Source organism: Lytechinus pictus, chromosome 7 (genome assembly GCF_037042905.1).
Source record: "Lytechinus pictus isolate F3 Inbred chromosome 7, Lp3.0, whole genome shotgun sequence".
Taxonomy (NCBI): Eukaryota; Metazoa; Echinodermata; class Echinoidea; order Temnopleuroida; family Toxopneustidae; genus Lytechinus; species Lytechinus pictus.
The window spans coordinates 6111057-6128119 of record NC_087251.1 but is presented as its reverse complement, the minus strand read 5'-3'; the positions used below and the strand labels follow the sequence as shown (position 1 = coordinate 6128119).

Here is a 17063-nt window from a genome sequence, read left to right as displayed (position 1 = left end):
GAGATAAATTGCAAACCCTTATTTTTGTGTGTGTTGAGATTGCCATTTCCCCATGCGTTTTCTATGGGAAATGAAATTTCTGTTTTGCACAATTTTTTACACTTTGTCGCAATTTTTCATTGTGATCTGGTTTCCAAATCTTTATAAAAATCATACCATCAGAAAGAGCATAAAAAATCCTATTGGACTCTTTATGGACAAGTTTTTGGCATTAATAATAAATTTATAACACACACTGGTGTAAATCTTTGTTGATGGGTGGGGGGGATGACTGAAATATTTTGGCATTTTTTTGCAATCATGTTTTTAGATATGCAAGGAATTGTCATTGATATGTCCACAGTGGCGTACCGTGGGTCACGGCAATGGGGGGCACCAGCAAAATTTTTTAATCACTGAGTGAGTGCACTAGTGAGCGCGCGAAGCGCGCTCAGTTGCCAGTTATACTGACCTAATAGAGACATTTTAAGGACAATGTCATTAAACGGATATGTATCTCACCGATCAAATAATGCGAGCGCGAAGCGCGAGCGGAAATTTTTTTTATATTCACACCTAAAAAGGGACATTATAATCAAATTTGTGTAATTATGATAGGTACCTGTCTCGCTAAACAATGCGAGCGCGAAGCGCGAGCTGAAAATTTAGATAATTCAGACCTGAAGTGGGGCATTCTAAGGTTTCTTTGTAGGAAATAACTAGGACCATACGTATTTCATTAACCAAATGATGCGAGCGCGAAGCGCGAGCTGAAAATTTTTGATATTCAGATCAGAAGAAGGAACATTTTAAGGACTGATTTGGGGAATTCATGAAGAGCAGACATATCTCACCAATCCACTAATGCGAACGTAATCACGGACAGGAAATGTTTCATATATACGAAGACCTTAACATGGGGCAATCACTTTTTGAGACATGAAAAAGAAGCATATATGTCACTACATAAAACAATGATAACTCAAGTGCTAGGAAATATATTTGGTTTGTATTGACTTGAAAACGGGATGTTTTAGTACAACAGGATTATGTATCTCGTTAAACAGACAGTGCGAGCACCAGGAACAATGAAGACGTAGGCCCTGGGCAAATCATAAAGTTATGATAAAAATGTTTCTTATGTAATGTAACATAACATAATTATAATATAATATAATATTATAATGAATAATTTTTTCTTCTTTCACTATGTTTCTCTTCCTTTCTCCCTCTTTTCTCCTTTTCCCCCTTTTTTTTTTGGTCAGCCGATGAGGGGGGGATGTGCCCCCCATAGTTACGCCACTGTATGTCCATATGGCAAATACCCCTCCAATATTATTATCTTTTTTACCCCATGATGGTTTAATGGTTTTATCACTCATTCAATGAACAAGGTTATGATATAACCTTGTTCTCAGTTATATCTCCATGTGTGGCAAAATAAGGATGGCAATGTTTGGCAAATTTTCTCTTTTTCTTTGGGACAAATGCTTGATTTTTTTTACACTGACAGTTTTCATTACACCTATTCGTCATACAACTTGGCCCTTAAGTAAATTTGATTCTTTAAATTATTTTTTTCTTAATTAAAAACAGAGATACAAAAATGAAAATTTTCTTGCCATTTTATTTTCCACCAATAGAGGGCGTACACAAAAATATGCCCCAAATTCAAGTTTTTGAGCGCTCTAGTGAATACAAAAATTATTCCCAAGTTACTAATGAAAAATAAATTGCAACTGTATGGAAATTAGTAATTTTGGTCACAAAAGTGATATTTTAATCATTTTTTTAAGTGTGTGCTCTGTACAGCATTGGCATGCCATAGTCCAACCTGCAGATTCCCCACAGGCAGGGTGGTTGCAGTAAACAAATGGGTTTTATTAGAGATTACATTCATATTTTTTTGACATTCCATCTTAATCCCTTCCAAAGACCCTAACATTGATGAATTGGAAGAAACGGGGGTTTCTCTTCAATGTTATAATAAGGACACAAGTATTTCATTTGGAAATGGTGAACTGGCTCTTTATTTGCATTTTATGATTCAATAATATTGTTTTATTTGTTAAGCGGTATTTCAGGAAGAATTTTCACCAATAAAACAATTATCTCTTGTGATTTTTTTTCATTTCTTTCGTAAAAAGTGGGGGGGATGTTTGTACAGGCCATCCCCCCCTCCTCGAAAAGTGGGGGGGGGGGGATATATCCCCCCCCCCCCCTGGGATTTACGCCAGTGAATTAACACAGCTCTCGGACTCGGAAGCTAAAAATTTAGATTTGTGTGTGTCCATTTCTTAACTACACAGTCTATGGCAGAGAAATGCTGAAAATTGACCTAATTTCATTCTTCTTTTTTGCAGCCAATAATCAGATTTTTTTTCAAAAATGTTAAAATTGTTACATTTCTGTCAGTCTGAAGGTCATTTCTCTTCAAATTCACAAAGAAAATGTGATATTTTCTTGAAATAAGAAAAATAATATTTTTCTCCAGACACCCTTAAACTTGAAGCTAGCCTATCTCAAAATTTTGTTAATTTTGACTGAGTGGAATTTCAGCTCAGTTCACAGGACACAGACGTCACTTCCCAATTCACAAAACTAAGTTAGTACAGTATATTAGTGAGTGATTGTATTATTACCGACCGGTCTTGTATTACCGAACGCGCGCATCATACGCATCAGAAAATAATTTCAACGCTCAAAATTTTGTAACATCCTTCCAAAGAGAACTTGAAATAATAGAAAGATGATGAAAAATGGTAAAAAACGCATTTTTCATGTCTTAATATTCTAAAAATAACAAAATATGGTCAAAATAGCTCATCACTGACATCAGTGCTTTTTGTTGTTTTTTCAACTTTTCCCATAGAAAACACACGTTCGGTAATACGATACCTTTTTAAGTAACCAAAATATTTCACATGCGAAGAGGGGTCCGATTGGAAGCTAATATCGTAAAAAAGGAAAAACGATTTCGGCAAATTTTTTACATAGGCCTATTTATATTTTGTAGGTAATTGTGTATTCATGGTGAAAGTTTGGTGAATTTTATGAGAATAATGTGTTTGATATGATTGAATTCATGAAAAGTGTTCGGTAATACGATCCACTACTAATAGTAATAGTAGTGGCACTACCATAGCATAGTCCATACTAAGTAAAGTGCACGCTTACCTGCGCCTGCCGGCTGCCGCACACACATAAGTTCGCAATATCGTAATACTAGTACTACAAAGACACCAAGTCTGTCTACATCAACTATCACACACGGTCTCTGAATCTAGTAGTAGTACTAGTACCGGTAGTCGGATCGCCGTTCTATTCTTAGAATATTCCGAGAGACATGAGACTGGAAGAAAACCGGAGAACTGACCTAAATGCCGGAGCATATTCTTGGTCACCACAGAAAGAAAGTCTGGATTTTAGGTTTAGCAATCTCGCATGTTGTGTGAGTGGCCGGCCGGTGAGTGGGCTGGGGCCATAGTCATAGAGATGGCTGGGGCGCTAAGTTAGAGCAGGGAAGGAAGTAGTGATATCAGATATCTCCTTGGTTAGGCTGTGTCATGGATAATAGTACAGTGAATATTTAGTGTCCACGCGCATGCGCAGTCTTATTCCGCAGATTCATATTATATACCGGCGCGGACGCGACGGTGGGAAAATAATTTTGCAGCTGCAGGCGAGGCGGGCAGAGGATTCCGGTATACCTCCCTTCGATCGTTCTTTCAACAAAAGAGATTGTAGGTAACTGACTCTTTTCATTAGGCCATCCTAGTCTACTGGTACTTTCTGAGAACAAAATGTCTTATGTTAAGTAGGCCTAATTTCAATTCAAAGTAACTTCTTGGCCGTTTCTCCTCACTTAGTCCCGCACTTGAAATTTTGTGTTAGCAAAAACTAGCTTTGTCATGTTTGTCGGCACTGTTTTGTCCACTCTAGGCGACACCCCAATACTTACCCGTGCTAATAAACTGGGACTCCACTCACGCGCGTTTGGGCCTCCCTAGCTTAGAACTAAGCACTAATATCACCTTAAAAACTAAATCTACAAGGTATGTATAATCTATTTATAACTTTAATAATGTTTAAACTTTAATCGGTACTCACCGGTTCTTTTGTTGCATTTTCAGACCATTTCTCACAATTCTTCGTAAATATTTGCGGCAAATTTTGTCGCCATAGACAGCTTAGCGTCCATCTTTATTGATAAATGGAGCGCCCTTTACGATAGTTGTTAATGCCGCGGATAAATCGTTAGGCATTTTGGCCTGTGTTCAAGGCGTTCTTTCTGTTTTATTTTTTATATTGAAGATTGTGCATTTGTTGAATAGCGCCGTCTACGTCAGGTATGAGATCGAGTGTATAAATACACTCTTCCAAAATAATTATGATTCCGACCTGGCGCTGTTTAACTTCAATCTCTTTCACCTAAATTAGCGATGAATGCTAGCATTATAAAATATATATTATTAACGTCTGACGAAAAGAATAACCAACCGATCAGCTGACGAGAACGCGAATCACGTGATCTTCATATCAGCTTCGATCGCGAGTCAGAAGAGAAGAGCAGCTGCCCAGAAAATCAGGAAAAAGCCGTGAAAATGTAAGTTCCCCTTCATTTCTTTCATTTTTTGTTGTTGCTAACGATGCATTTACACTATAAAATTATAATTTAAATAAGAGAAAGGAATAGAGCTTGTACTTATGATATAATTGCCTAAATATCCTGTTCTCAGAGATTTCTAACCAAAAATACTACTGATGTCGCCTATGAGGTCCATACATGTAATGTTGGACCTCATTGGTACTAGGAGTGGTTTTGTCTTGACTTTGACCGGTCATCATTTTTAGCCTAATTGAGCCTCGTGATGATATTTTTAAATATTTTGACATATACTTCTTCATCACGATCCCTTGACACTCTTCCGATAGACGCTTGGAAGAGCTGCTTAGGCCCAAGTTAGGGATTATTCCTTCAAGGTTACAAATACAAATACAACTACAAGACGCATAACTTAACTTAACTTAAGCGAGACCTACACACCCAGATGCCCATCTTCTTGTTAGGTGGTCACATGGGCAACAAAGTATTTTTGTATTTTCTTAGTAGAAAATTCAATTCACACAGAAGTGTTAACTTGTACTTCCGAACAGTAGTTCTAGAGGCGCACGGCCAATATGGGAGACTCTCTCCAATAGGGGAGACAATCTCCCACATTGGAGACTTGCTTTGCAGAAGGACAAAAGAAACAACACCAACAAAAGCATGATTTTTTCCACCCAAAATTTTGTCTCACTGAGGTCAGAAGCCCATTTGTTTTGTGTGTGATTGACAACAAAAATCCTTATAAAATCAAAACAAAAGTAGAGTGAATTTTTAAAGTAGGCGGTGAAAAGGGGTAATTTTTCATGAGGAATCTCCTTATTACATTTTTATTTGCCGCCAAGGTAATCCTTTTGCAGCCAATGTAAACAAAGGATATTGGTCTCCAAAACTGGAGACTGTCTCTGAAATTGGATACCCAAATTCTTTACAAAAGTCTCTGATATTGGAGATAATCTCCTGCATTGGAGACAGTCTCCAATATTGGCCGTGCACCTCTACTGCCAAAGAGAGGATGAAGTTGATTGTGGCTCATCATCACTGGTTATTTTAGTATTGACTCTCCTGCTCACATTCAAAGTGGTGTATTTGTTTGATTGTTTTAAATTGTTTCCTATTCTCACCAGTTAATTTTTTAATTGTGAGCCAGCGCCATCAATGATCTCATGAATGCACAAGTTGCAATTTTATCATGTTCTATATCTCCCTGCAAACACCTAAGACAATCAATTATCTTTTGTTCAAACACGAATGATGCAGACTGAGATCTGAGTATGTTGCCAGAGCTAGCTGCATCTAATCCTGATAATCTGTGTCATACCGGTAATTCTCAGAAAAATCTACCAGAACAAGAGCTGAACTTTCCTCATTCACCAACTTCAATTTTAGCTTGAATGATATGCAGATTTCATGAATTAATGAGTTAATAGTATTTGTATCTGACATCCAGCTACCCTCAATCAATTGAGACTGACCATCATTCTGTTACACTGAGCCCAATATTTCATTTTTGTGAATGCTGCCTCGTGTTATATATAAGGTGTCATGTAATACGCAAAGTGTCATGTCCGTTACACAATTTTTATGAAAATGAGAATTGGTAAGGGAAAATGATTGCTACATGGTAGGGCGTTTGATTCTAACATAGAATCTGACTTTGCAGTAACTTCAGACAAATTTCCTGTTAGCTATGAAAACTTTAAGTGAAAAACGTAACGGAAATGACACTGGTAATGTAAAAGAAATAACACAAATCTGAAGATCGATTTCTCTAAAATTAATGAATGGCACAAATTTAACAATTATTTTCTCTTGATGTAAACATTAATCAACTATTTAAAAGTTCAACGAGACCTCTGGGACCTTAGTTGCTTTTTGTAGAGACAGGAAGAATGAAATGTTTAAAAATAGCCACATTTTTTCATTTTTTTGCAATTCACTATTCTTTTTAAGTGATGGAAAAAATGCAAAATTTTATCAATTTTGCGATTTGTCTATTGAAAAATCAAACATTATAGATTACTTTTTAAGAAAATTTGACTCCTTAAGTGAAATCTTAAACTTTATTTTTTCACTGAAGTGAACATTTTCCATGGAATTGCCCAGTACTGTCCTGAACCAGTCACTGGCGGATCTAGGGGGGGGGGGCAAACTCCCAAATCCAGCTTGTGCCCCCCCCCCCCTTTGAGAGGCGCAATTAAAATTTGTAATGTAAAAATGCCGGTAAAACAGAAGTGTGCCCCCCCCCCCTTTTGAAAGTGAAGACTTTTTTTTCTTCTCAATTTTTTTCGTGGACAAAATGTCCTTAATTTTGGGTAAAAAAACTTTTTCTTGCTTTCTTTGCTTGTCAAATGTGCCTCCCCCCCCCCCCCCCCCCCCATTTTGGCAAATCATGGATCCACCCCTGGAACCAGTAATGTGTATCAAGTCAACTTTTATCTAAATGTACTTTTGTAAGTTATTAATTAGCCATCATAACTTAGAAAGTAAATGATCCTAGTTCATGAAACGTAGATATAAGGGCAATCAAGTATTATGCCTACTTATCATCCTGCCTGAGTTTCAGGTGACTTGACCAAGGTCAAAGATCATTTAGGGTAAGATTAATTTAGAGTCAACGAACTTAAGACCATGTTGAGGGAATCAATATCGAAATCTTAACCAAGGTTAAGTTTTTGAAATGTCATAAGTATATGGACCTAGTTGATCACATTGAACTACAACTAGCAATTGCCTCGTTCATTATTTTAGGGGGGATGTTCATTCAGCATTTTAGTAATGTACACCTCTGACCTAGTAGTAATTACACAAACTAAATGCAAGGCAACTGTTGCTAGGTGAGTATGGGTCCTGAGCTTAAGTGAATTGAAAATATTTTTTTCTCTTACATTTCTCTGGACTGGAGGATTAGATATCACCATGGCCAATGCTTTCACAAAGGTGCTCAGATTTTGGATCTTCTTGGTTGGTTTCATGGCAGTAGGAAGTGCAATGCAGGCCTTCATGGAAAGTTCTTTTCTTGCAACACGGATGTACACACAGGCTCAAGAGATGGGTAAGTTAGAGTGATAAATCTAGGGACATGATAACCTATGATTAAGTCGGTGTGTCTGGTTCAATGTTAATTACATTTTTCTAGTGCTATTCAGCCTCCAGACTTATCCACTATCAATGGATATTTCATTCCTATGCCATGCTTCATGCATAGTCCAGGATAGGCCCCAGGGTCATTCCATCTGGATTCACCCAGTGGTTGCACCCGACCCTCTCAGTTTTTGTTGTAAATTGGTACACAAAAAATTCCCCATGGCCCAGGCACAAAACAAAAAAATTAGTCCAATCGGTTCTCGTTCTACGGCCCGCCCTTTTATCCTTGTTTTGACAAAAATGGGCGTGACCTTCAACTTTCAATGGCCATTGCGTCGTAACGTGTTGACCAATTTTCACAAAACTGGTACCATTCAAAAGGAAATTCAGAGAGGAATCCAAAACATGCATCAAATAATGTATTGGAGTGATTTATAAGGTCATGACCTTTGACCTTTACTTTAACCTTGAGTTTGACCCCCGGACAAATAATTTTTCAACTTGATTTTCGTGTATGTTAATTATAGGTATGATAATGACAAAATATGTTAAAACCAATGATGATATTTTATTTCTTCCCCTTTTAAAACTCTTCCAAAGATACCAATCTGATCTGAAATTTCACTCCAGTCCCACGTACTGATATTCATGTTAGTAAAGTGTTGACCAGTCCCATGATATATGATTTCTTCCAATCTTAAGTTACAGTATGCAAACAGATGAAAGGAAATTAAGCTTATCAGTTGATAAATGAAACATTAAACATTTATGCTTCTGAATACATGTACCGGTAGGTACCTGTTTAGTCATTTTGATATTACAAAGGACAATATATATAATAACTCAAAAACTGCCGGGAACTGCAATATCCTGCTTTCTAGTCAGCTGTACTCCCCCAAAGTAAAAACACCCTTGAGATCATTGAAGCTTCAGCATTGGATACATTCTTTATAATGATGATGCTAGAGATGGATGATCAATTAGACAGATAATATTGTATCTAGCTACCCAGCAGGTATCCTTTTCACTGCCTCCCCATTGAAAAAAAGACAGTATCTACATTTTGCAAAAGTTGAGATATTAAGCATTTTGTGTTTTTCCAAAGCTACTCAAAACTATTTATATCTTAGTATTCTTTTATCATCAAATTGTTGAGTATAAGGCTCCCAAAACAAATGTTTTTTTTTTTTAAAGATATTGAAGAAATGTACCGTAGATAGGCCTACTCTGGGAAAGTCAAAGCGAATGCTCGGTTTCTCCATGGAAAAACGCAGTACATGTATCTACAGATGGTCCAGAATTCCATTCAGTTTTATTATCACTTGCTTCATTACCATGAAATAATGTGTCATTGTGTATTTCAAGGGGAAAATAATACCTTAGATACACAGAGGGTGCCCTGATAAAAATGAGTTTGATTAACATGTTCTTCATCTTTTGGTTCTGCATTTTTCCGTAGGAAACTGAGTATTGCTTAAAATCTACATTTACACCAATATCTCAAGACATAAAGACAAAATTTGTATGGGTGGTTTTGGCCTGAAATAGGCATTCTACAATTCGATGATAAAGGAATACTTGATAAATAAAATAGTATGGAGCGACTTATAAAAAAAGTTAATGCTTAATATCTTATCTTGTGCAAAATGTAGATACTGCATTTTGCCGATTACTTAAAAGTTGCTTTTCAGAAAGCAATTAGGAAAACTGGATGTGTCATGTGAAAAAAAGTGGCTTACTGACTACTTTTCTGAAGAAAAAAAATTGGAAAAAAAAAGTCAGACACCGCGTTTTACCATAGGGGTGCAGTGTAAAGATGGATAACTGTACCTGCTGGATATGCAGAAACAATATTACCTCTCCAATCGATCATCCATCTCTAACATCATCATCAAGAATGTATGATGCTTCAAGGATCTGAAGGATGTATCAGGCCACTTTGGGGGAGTACAGCTTACTAGAAAGCAGGATATTGCAGTTCCCAGCAGTTATCTAATAATGAGTTATTATATATTGCCCAACATCAAAATGCCCTAGCAGATACCTATTCATGAGCATAAATGTTTAATGTTTCATTTGTTAACTAATGAGCTTAATTTCTTTTCATGAGTTTGCATACTGTAACTTAAGATTGGAAGAAATCATGTATCATGGGACTGGTAAACACTTTACTAACATGAATATCAGTATGTGGGACTGGAGTGAAATTTCAGATCAGATAATTGGTATCTTTGGAAGTTTTAAAAGAAGAAATAAAATATCATCATTGGTTTTAACATATTTTGTCAATATCATACTGATAATTAACATACACGAAAATCAAGTTGAAAAATTATTTGTCCGGGGGTCAAACTCAAGGTCAGGTCATGACCTTATAAATCGCACCAATACATTATTTGATGCATGTTTTGGATTCCTCTCTGAATTTCCTTTTGAATGGTACCAGTTTAGTGAAAATTGGTCAGCACGTTACGATGCAATGGCAATTGAAAGTCGAAGGTCACGCCCATTTTTGTCAAAACAAGGAGAAAAGGGCGGGCCGTAGCGCGAGAACCGACGGACCGATTGAACTAATTTTTTTTCTTTTGTGCTAGGGTCATTTAATGTGTACCAAATTACAACAAATTCTGAGAGGGTCGGGTGCAAAATTGAACATTCATTGGGTGAATTGGCATGGAATGACCCCCCATAGAAAATTGACCAAACCTTGTTTTTAGCTCATCCGGCCCGAAGGTCCAAATGAGCTTATGCCATGGCGTGGCGTCTGTCGTCTGTTCACAATTTCAAAATGCTTCTTCTTCGCCATTTCAAGTCCGATTTCAATTCTGTTTGCTTTATATGATAGCACTAGGTGGGGGATTCAAAACTTCTACACAGAATTTTGAAATTCATTAAATATGCTAATTTATGCACATTTGTCAAAATTCACAAGAAATGCTTCTTCTTTATTTGTTGACCGATTTTGATTTTTTTTCTTCCATCTGGTAGAGCTTCATGAGATTACCAAATTTGTACACAGAATTTTGAAATTTTGATTAGAACAATTTTTATGCTAATTTATGCAAAATTAATTTATTCATATTTCTAAAAATTCACATAAAATGCTTTTTCTTCTTTAATTGTTGACCGATTTTGATTTTTTTTTCTTCCATCTGGTAGAACTTCATGAGGTTCACCAAACTTCTACACAAATTTTCAGTAGAAAATTATTTATGCTAATTTATGCGAAATTTATTCAGAAATCACAGAAAATGCCTCTTCTTTATTTGTTGACAGATTTTGATTTTTTTTCTTCCATCTGGTAGAGCTGCATGAGATTACCAAACTTCTACACAGAATTTTGAAATTTTGATTAGAACAATTTTTATGCTAATTTATGCAAAATTAATTTATTCATATTTCTAAAAATTCACATAAAATGCTTTTTCTTCTTTAATTGTTGACCGATTTTGATTTTTTTTTCTTCCATCTGGTAGAACTGCATGAGGTTCACCAAACTTGTAGACAAAATTTTTTCTGGAAAATGATTTGTGCTAATTTATGCAAAATTTATTCATAAATCACAAATCATTTGTTGATCAATTTCAATTTTGTTTGCTTTATATGATAGCTCGAGGTGGTGATACAAAATTTCAACACAGAATTTTGAAACCCATTAAATATGCTAATTTATTCATATATTTTCAAAACTCACAAAAATTACTTATTTATTTGTTGATTGATTTTGATTATTTTTGTTCCATCTGAGAGCTACATGAGGTTCACCAAGGTTCTACACACTACACAGAGTTATGAAATTTTGACTAGAAAATTATTTATGCTTAATTTATATGAAATTTATTCATAGATCACAAAAATGCTTCTATGTCATTTCTTCCATCAATTTCAATTCTATATCCTCAAAGACCTCAATTTATGTCACCAATATAATTCACTATAGTGTCAACTGGGCTGAAATAAAAATTGTGTTAAATTTCATTGCGAGATGCCGGATGAGCTCCACATCATTGATGTGCTAGTTTGATATTTACAATATTTTTGATGGTTTGTTGTCAATTCGAGGGTGCTGATTAAGAGTCTGGATGATGTCACTCGTGTAACCTTGAGCATTTTCCGCAAATTGGCAAAATCCAATATGGCCGCCAAAATATGCAAATTACCCATGAAAATCATAAAATTGTCTGCAAATTGGCTATGAAATGCATGAAATTGTGTGGCAGGAGTGAAATATACAATCATAAAAAATAATTTTTGACAAAATATTTATTTTCCTGATATTCAAAATGGCCGCCATAGGCCATTGTATACTCTATTATGTACAATATGAATAGGGAAAACTAATTTTCACAAAAATGAGCACTAAACTGCAAAAAAATCACTATGTATGAAAGAAGTAAATAAGTATGCAAATCATCATTACTATAACGAGATATATCATTTATTATGTCATATATGGGAACATTGCTGTATTTTGATGTCTACAATAGCCGCCACTGGCCCAAACAGTATTGCGTACAATGGCAATGGGGGCAAAAAAATCACAAGAGTGATCACTAAAATGCTTATTATGAAGATTAAACGAGTGGAATACTGACTAAAGTGTCCAGTTTGGGGGTATAATAGACACTTGTACCAAGCTACAAAATGAGGTTATTAATATGCCATGGTGAAGTCCCTTTTTTGTGCTATAAGCTAATAAACGTCAAATGGGCCTCCGGGGTTAGTTGGAACAAAATTGAAGGGGCAAGTTGGAACATGTTTTAACTTACCCCAAACATAATTATGAATAAAAACATTAGATACGAGAAAAAAATGTATAAAGTATTTCACACTCTTCTGAACATGTATTGTATACCATGCTTGTTTTGTTTATCAGTTAGGTCTGAGTGTGCATTTAAGGCCTATTGTAGGCACCTAATGCAATATTAACCCTTGTCAAACTGGGGGGGGGGTCAATTTTAGCCCCCCCCCCCCAACAAATTTCGTCACTACGCTGTCGCGTGAAATTTTTTGACTGCACAGATCGCTGACTTTTTATTTTCAAGTCTTGCGCATCATTTGAGACAAAATTTGCGATGCCTGTGTGCGCGGATTCGAAATTACGCAACATTTTGTACATGCATGTCGGACCCAATGTTCAAAAACGTGATCCATGTACAAGGTCAATGCAAATTGTGTTTTTCAACCAAAAATATTTTTTTTTGTTCAAATGGATTCATTTTATGCTATTCATGATCGCAAAAGAGTCCCGACAAAGTTCATTGGAAAAACAAAGGTTCCAAAAAACAAAGAAATACAAAGAAAGAAAAATACATAAGAAATTATGTTTTTTGCAATTTTTGGTGGATATTTGTTATAAATGTGAAAATTGATACTCTCACCAAAAATTAGCATTCTACTAGCTTAATAAATCAAGTTAAAGGCAAAAACATTTTTTAAAAATTTAGGGCAAATTTCATATGCTTATTTGTATAATTAATTAATGAAAAAAATGTAAACAATTAATTTTTGTCTTGTAAATTTGATGCAGACGTACATGAAATTGCTGATAGTACACTTAATTGCATATAAAATCAAACGCATCTAACTACGTGGAATTCTACTATACAGACACAGTCTGCTTGCGTGAGTGGCTGTATAATAGAAAACAAATCCACACTTTAATTATTTTGAACTTGAAAAAAATAAAGCAAATAGGCTAAGACCATGTAATATTACAGTTTTAAGTGGTTTAACTTTAAGTATAATTCTTAATTGACCATGCAGTGTTCCAACTTACCCCATACCATGTTCCAACTTACCCCGTATATGGGGTAAGTTGGAACGTTTGCGATGGTCTTGTTCAAGTGGATTTTTCAGTAACCATCATAGAGTTAAAAATTTTATGGGGTACATTTAAAGCCCTTAGATATATGCTTCAAGCTGATATATTGATTGTTTCTCGAATGAAATCTATTTGGATTTTACAGCCATTTTTGTCAAAAATGTTCCAACTAACCCCGATCTCCCCTAAGGCATACGGGGATGTGCCGCTGGAATGGGTAGTTTTTTGGGAGAAATCCCTAAACACAGGGTATAGTTTTATGTTGGAAAATCCCTAAACATGGCCCCAATTTTTAGATACTGGCCCTAAACATGGGTCCATATTCTCCAATTTTGGGTGATAACCTTTTTTTTTTTTTTAGTTTTTTTTTTTGCTCATCGAATTTTAATAAATCCTTAATAAATCCTTAATAATAGGTACCTTTTTAGCCAAAATGACCTGTAAATATGGGTATAGGTTTTCAACCTTCAGCCGCACACCGCCCGTCCAAACCAAATTTAAGTACCCCCCCCCCCCCCCCCCCCCCCCCCCCCCCGGGTTTGAAGGACCCCTTCATAAGATTCTTGATGCTTTTTCTTTCAGTGAATGCTGTTTTGGGACGATTATTTGGAACTTGGACTTTGCTTGCCGGGGCAGTAAGAATGATGTGTTCTTATGACATCAGGAATAGAGCGTGAGTTTTGTAGTACTACTAGCGTTATATACATTAGCTTTTTATCATGTAGTGCTAAATTTCAAAACTATTTTACTTTTCACATTGTTTGATTTTTTTCTTTTGAATGATGATGCTACAAGGATTTTACTTTATATTTGAATTATTATTGGAAAAAAAATAGATATCGAAGAACATACTTTTTTTTGTCATCAAGGACTGAATTTTTTTGGGATAAATGTGCACGTTTGTAAAAGAATATTCAGATTTTATAACCTTGTGAGCATCAGCTCTATTGGGTTTTAATCGATTTGTTAAGAGTTTAACACACCAATACTTCAACTTTGGAACAAGGAGAAATGGTGTTAAAACACCTCATTATATTTGTTTCATACTCTCTCTCTCTCCCTTTAGGGTGTATGACTTGACTCTGTTCTCATTCATTCTAGCATTCATACACTTTACTACTGAGTATCTTGTATTTGAGACAGTTGAGCTTAGCTTTGGTATTGTATCTCCTCTGGTAATATCAGGTATGCATCATTTATCTTACATTTATTTTAGAATATTGGTTTATTCTTGTTGTGGAATCATTTTGTAAAATACATAATAATTTTACACCAGTTTCATACAAAATGATTTTCGGAAATTTTCTAGATGAATTTGTTATGCATCTCACCTTATAAAGGAGCATTGTGGCCAAGTGGATTAGTCTCCGAACTTTGAAACAGAGGGTCGTGGGTTCAAATCCCAGTCACGGCGTAGTTTCCTTCAGCAAGAAATTAATCCACATGGTGCTGCACTCAACCCAGGTGAGGTGAATGGGTACCTGGCAGGAATTTATTCCTTGAAATGCCAACACATGAAAGCTGCTTGAGCTACAGCCGGGGTAATAATATCCAAGTCCTTTGGAAGCGCATAGAGATGTTATTCATAATGTGTTATGCGCCATACAAGAACTGACTATTATTAATTTATTATTATAGAATAATACTTTCAAAAGTTACAGTAAAGATCAATTTTCTCTAGATCTCTTCATGTACATTGCAGTGCATAGCAGAATCATGTTGGTATACTTTATACATATATTAGTTCAAGTCAAAATATGAATTTAGCTGTAATTTGTCTTTCTTTTCTTCAATTTGCAGGTGTTTCTATCATTATGATGCTACAAGGATATTACTTTGTGTTTGAAGATGAGGATGTACCAACCCCAACAGAATCTAAAAAGAAGAAATAAGTGTCAAGGCTGCATCAAGCTTCCATTCAATATATATTTTATTTTAATTCAGGCGAAGGTTAACTGCTTGTGATGAACAATGATATACTAGTATCTCCAAGTGAATGTCACTTAACTTTGTAATACTATAAACAAAAAAGAATGCCCGAGTCTTTGTTTTTTTTTTGTGTACTGGTTGCCTGAGGCTACTTTTCTGCCGAGACTGATGCGATAAAGAATTAATGAATACAGTGTCACTATAGACTGAAAAATTACCAAACTACTGGTAAACTTCTTATCTATATACAATATTAAAACTTTTGCATGATATTGAATTTATAACTGTTAATCAATCAAGTAGAACTATGAAAATAAGATAACTGAGCATTATTTCAAAATTACTTGCTTGAATTTATCAGCCTGTAATGTTATGGGTGCAGTCATATATATTCTGTTTGTTTGCAACTCATAATTACTCCGCTGGAATTAGAGTGATATCTCATAGTGCCATTTCAGGGTGAAAAGTGAAGTAGTAGTACTTGTAGCTGTAAACAAATGATGTCGTAGCCTTATGAGCTGATGAATTCAAGCTAGAAAATTTAGAATTTATGCATGGTAATCTATTTTCCATAGTCCTACTTGGTAAATAATATTGTATGAAATTTTCAGGAAATTTAGTTCTCGAAGTGGTCAGTCTTTCTTTGAATTTTATTGCTCCACCAGCTGCAACAATGACCAGCAGAGTTGACTGGGTAGTGTTGGACTAGTAGCTCTGACTCAGGGAACTTGTCTTCAATGCAATCTTTTTAGTGAGTACATTTCTGATTACCAAAATATTGATTAGTATTAGTTTTTTGTGAGTTTTGTCCAAAATATTTCAGAAATATTTCTGGATTTTTGACAAAACTCACTAAAAAGATTGCATCTTACTTCTGCTTTTAAACACATTTTTATCTAAAAGTGCATATTGCATCAGTAAAAATGTAGAAGTTATTACACATTCCAGGTTTTACTCATATACAAGGCCTACTATAAAAGTGTTCAGTCAATTCATATACATGTATGAGAAATTAACATCATGTATGATGTGTGTATTCAAACTACCTTGCAGTATTGTGTACTTTTATTCTGAAAAAAAAAAGGAGAAATATATGACACCAGACCTGTCTACAAGGTAACTTGCCACTTGGTTAATGGTATTTACCCACTTGGTCTAATTCTAATCCGAGTTCATCTAATATATGTTTTGTCAAATTGCCATTTAACCATTTTATCAGTTTGTCTAATTTCCAGTTAGGCTATACCCACTTTGTCTATTATCCACTAGGTCTAATTTATGAGATGAACTGTTTATGAACTAATTTTCAATTTTGACAAAGTGCAAATGTTGAGTAGACAAAATGGAATTATACCATCTTAGCATTAAACCAAACGTGTATTAGATCAAGTTATAGTTGGACCAAATGGTAATTAGGCTGAATTGATAGTAGACAAAGAGGGTTTATCTATGATGATGTAAGATGGTCTGATAATGAGACCATCTGCTTGTAGACAAAGTAGATGCAAACCATCTACAACTTAAAATTATCCTTTTGACCCACAAAATCTGTAAGTTTCCAGGAGTTTTTTATGTCTTTATATTGAGTGATGCTAATTTCTACATTTTGATAATAAAATATATTGAAGTTAAAGTTCA

At 35.2% G+C, this 17063-nt stretch overlaps 2 protein-coding genes across 15 annotated transcripts in view; one reads left to right on the top strand and one right to left on the bottom strand.

Moving 5' to 3' along the window:
• LOC129265091 (actin maturation protease-like) overlaps positions 1–3587 on the bottom strand; it is a 25961-nt gene extending 22374 nt beyond the window's left edge. For 2 of the 4 annotated variants that reach the window (XM_064101750.1, XM_064101752.1), the window contains exon 1: positions 3157–3587. The gene's annotated coding sequence lies outside the window, so the exon portion shown is untranslated. The remainder of the gene's footprint in view (positions 1–3156) is intronic. The other 2 variants (XM_064101751.1, XM_064101753.1) reach the window with 2 other exon arrangements.
• On the top strand, positions 3121–17063 carry LOC129265096 (ergosterol biosynthetic protein 28 homolog). 11 transcript variants are annotated; one of them, XR_010294050.1, is made up of 6 exons: positions 3590–3726; positions 7497–7640; positions 14079–14169; positions 14563–14681; positions 15297–16202; positions 16275–17063. XR_010294050.1 is itself a non-coding variant. In XM_064101756.1 (5 exons), the coding sequence occupies exons 1-5, from the start codon at positions 3424–3426 to the stop codon at positions 15386–15388; spliced, it is 468 nt and encodes a 155-aa protein (XP_063957826.1). In that variant the 5' UTR covers positions 3121–3423; the 3' UTR covers positions 15389–17063. The 11 variants fall into 11 exon arrangements, 7 of the variants coding, with proteins under 7 accessions (XP_063957826.1, XP_054759057.1, XP_054759058.1 ...); XR_010294048.1 differs by having other exon boundaries at positions 3601–3726; positions 7491–7640; XR_010294049.1 differs by having other exon boundaries at positions 3603–3722; positions 7491–7640.

Excerpts from the sequence above, each read along its gene's own strand:
- LOC129265096 (XM_064101756.1), top strand. The coding sequence starts at position 3,424 with ATGTTGTGTGAGTGGCCGGCCG. Across the intron at positions 3,446-7,496 it reads GTTGTGTGAGTGGCCGGCCG|ATATCACCATGGCCAATGCT; the intron begins GTGAGTGGGCTG and ends CTGGAGGATTAG. Across the intron at positions 14,170-14,562 it reads TATGACATCAGGAATAGAGC|GGTGTATGACTTGACTCTGT; the intron begins GTGAGTTTTGTA and ends CTCTCCCTTTAG.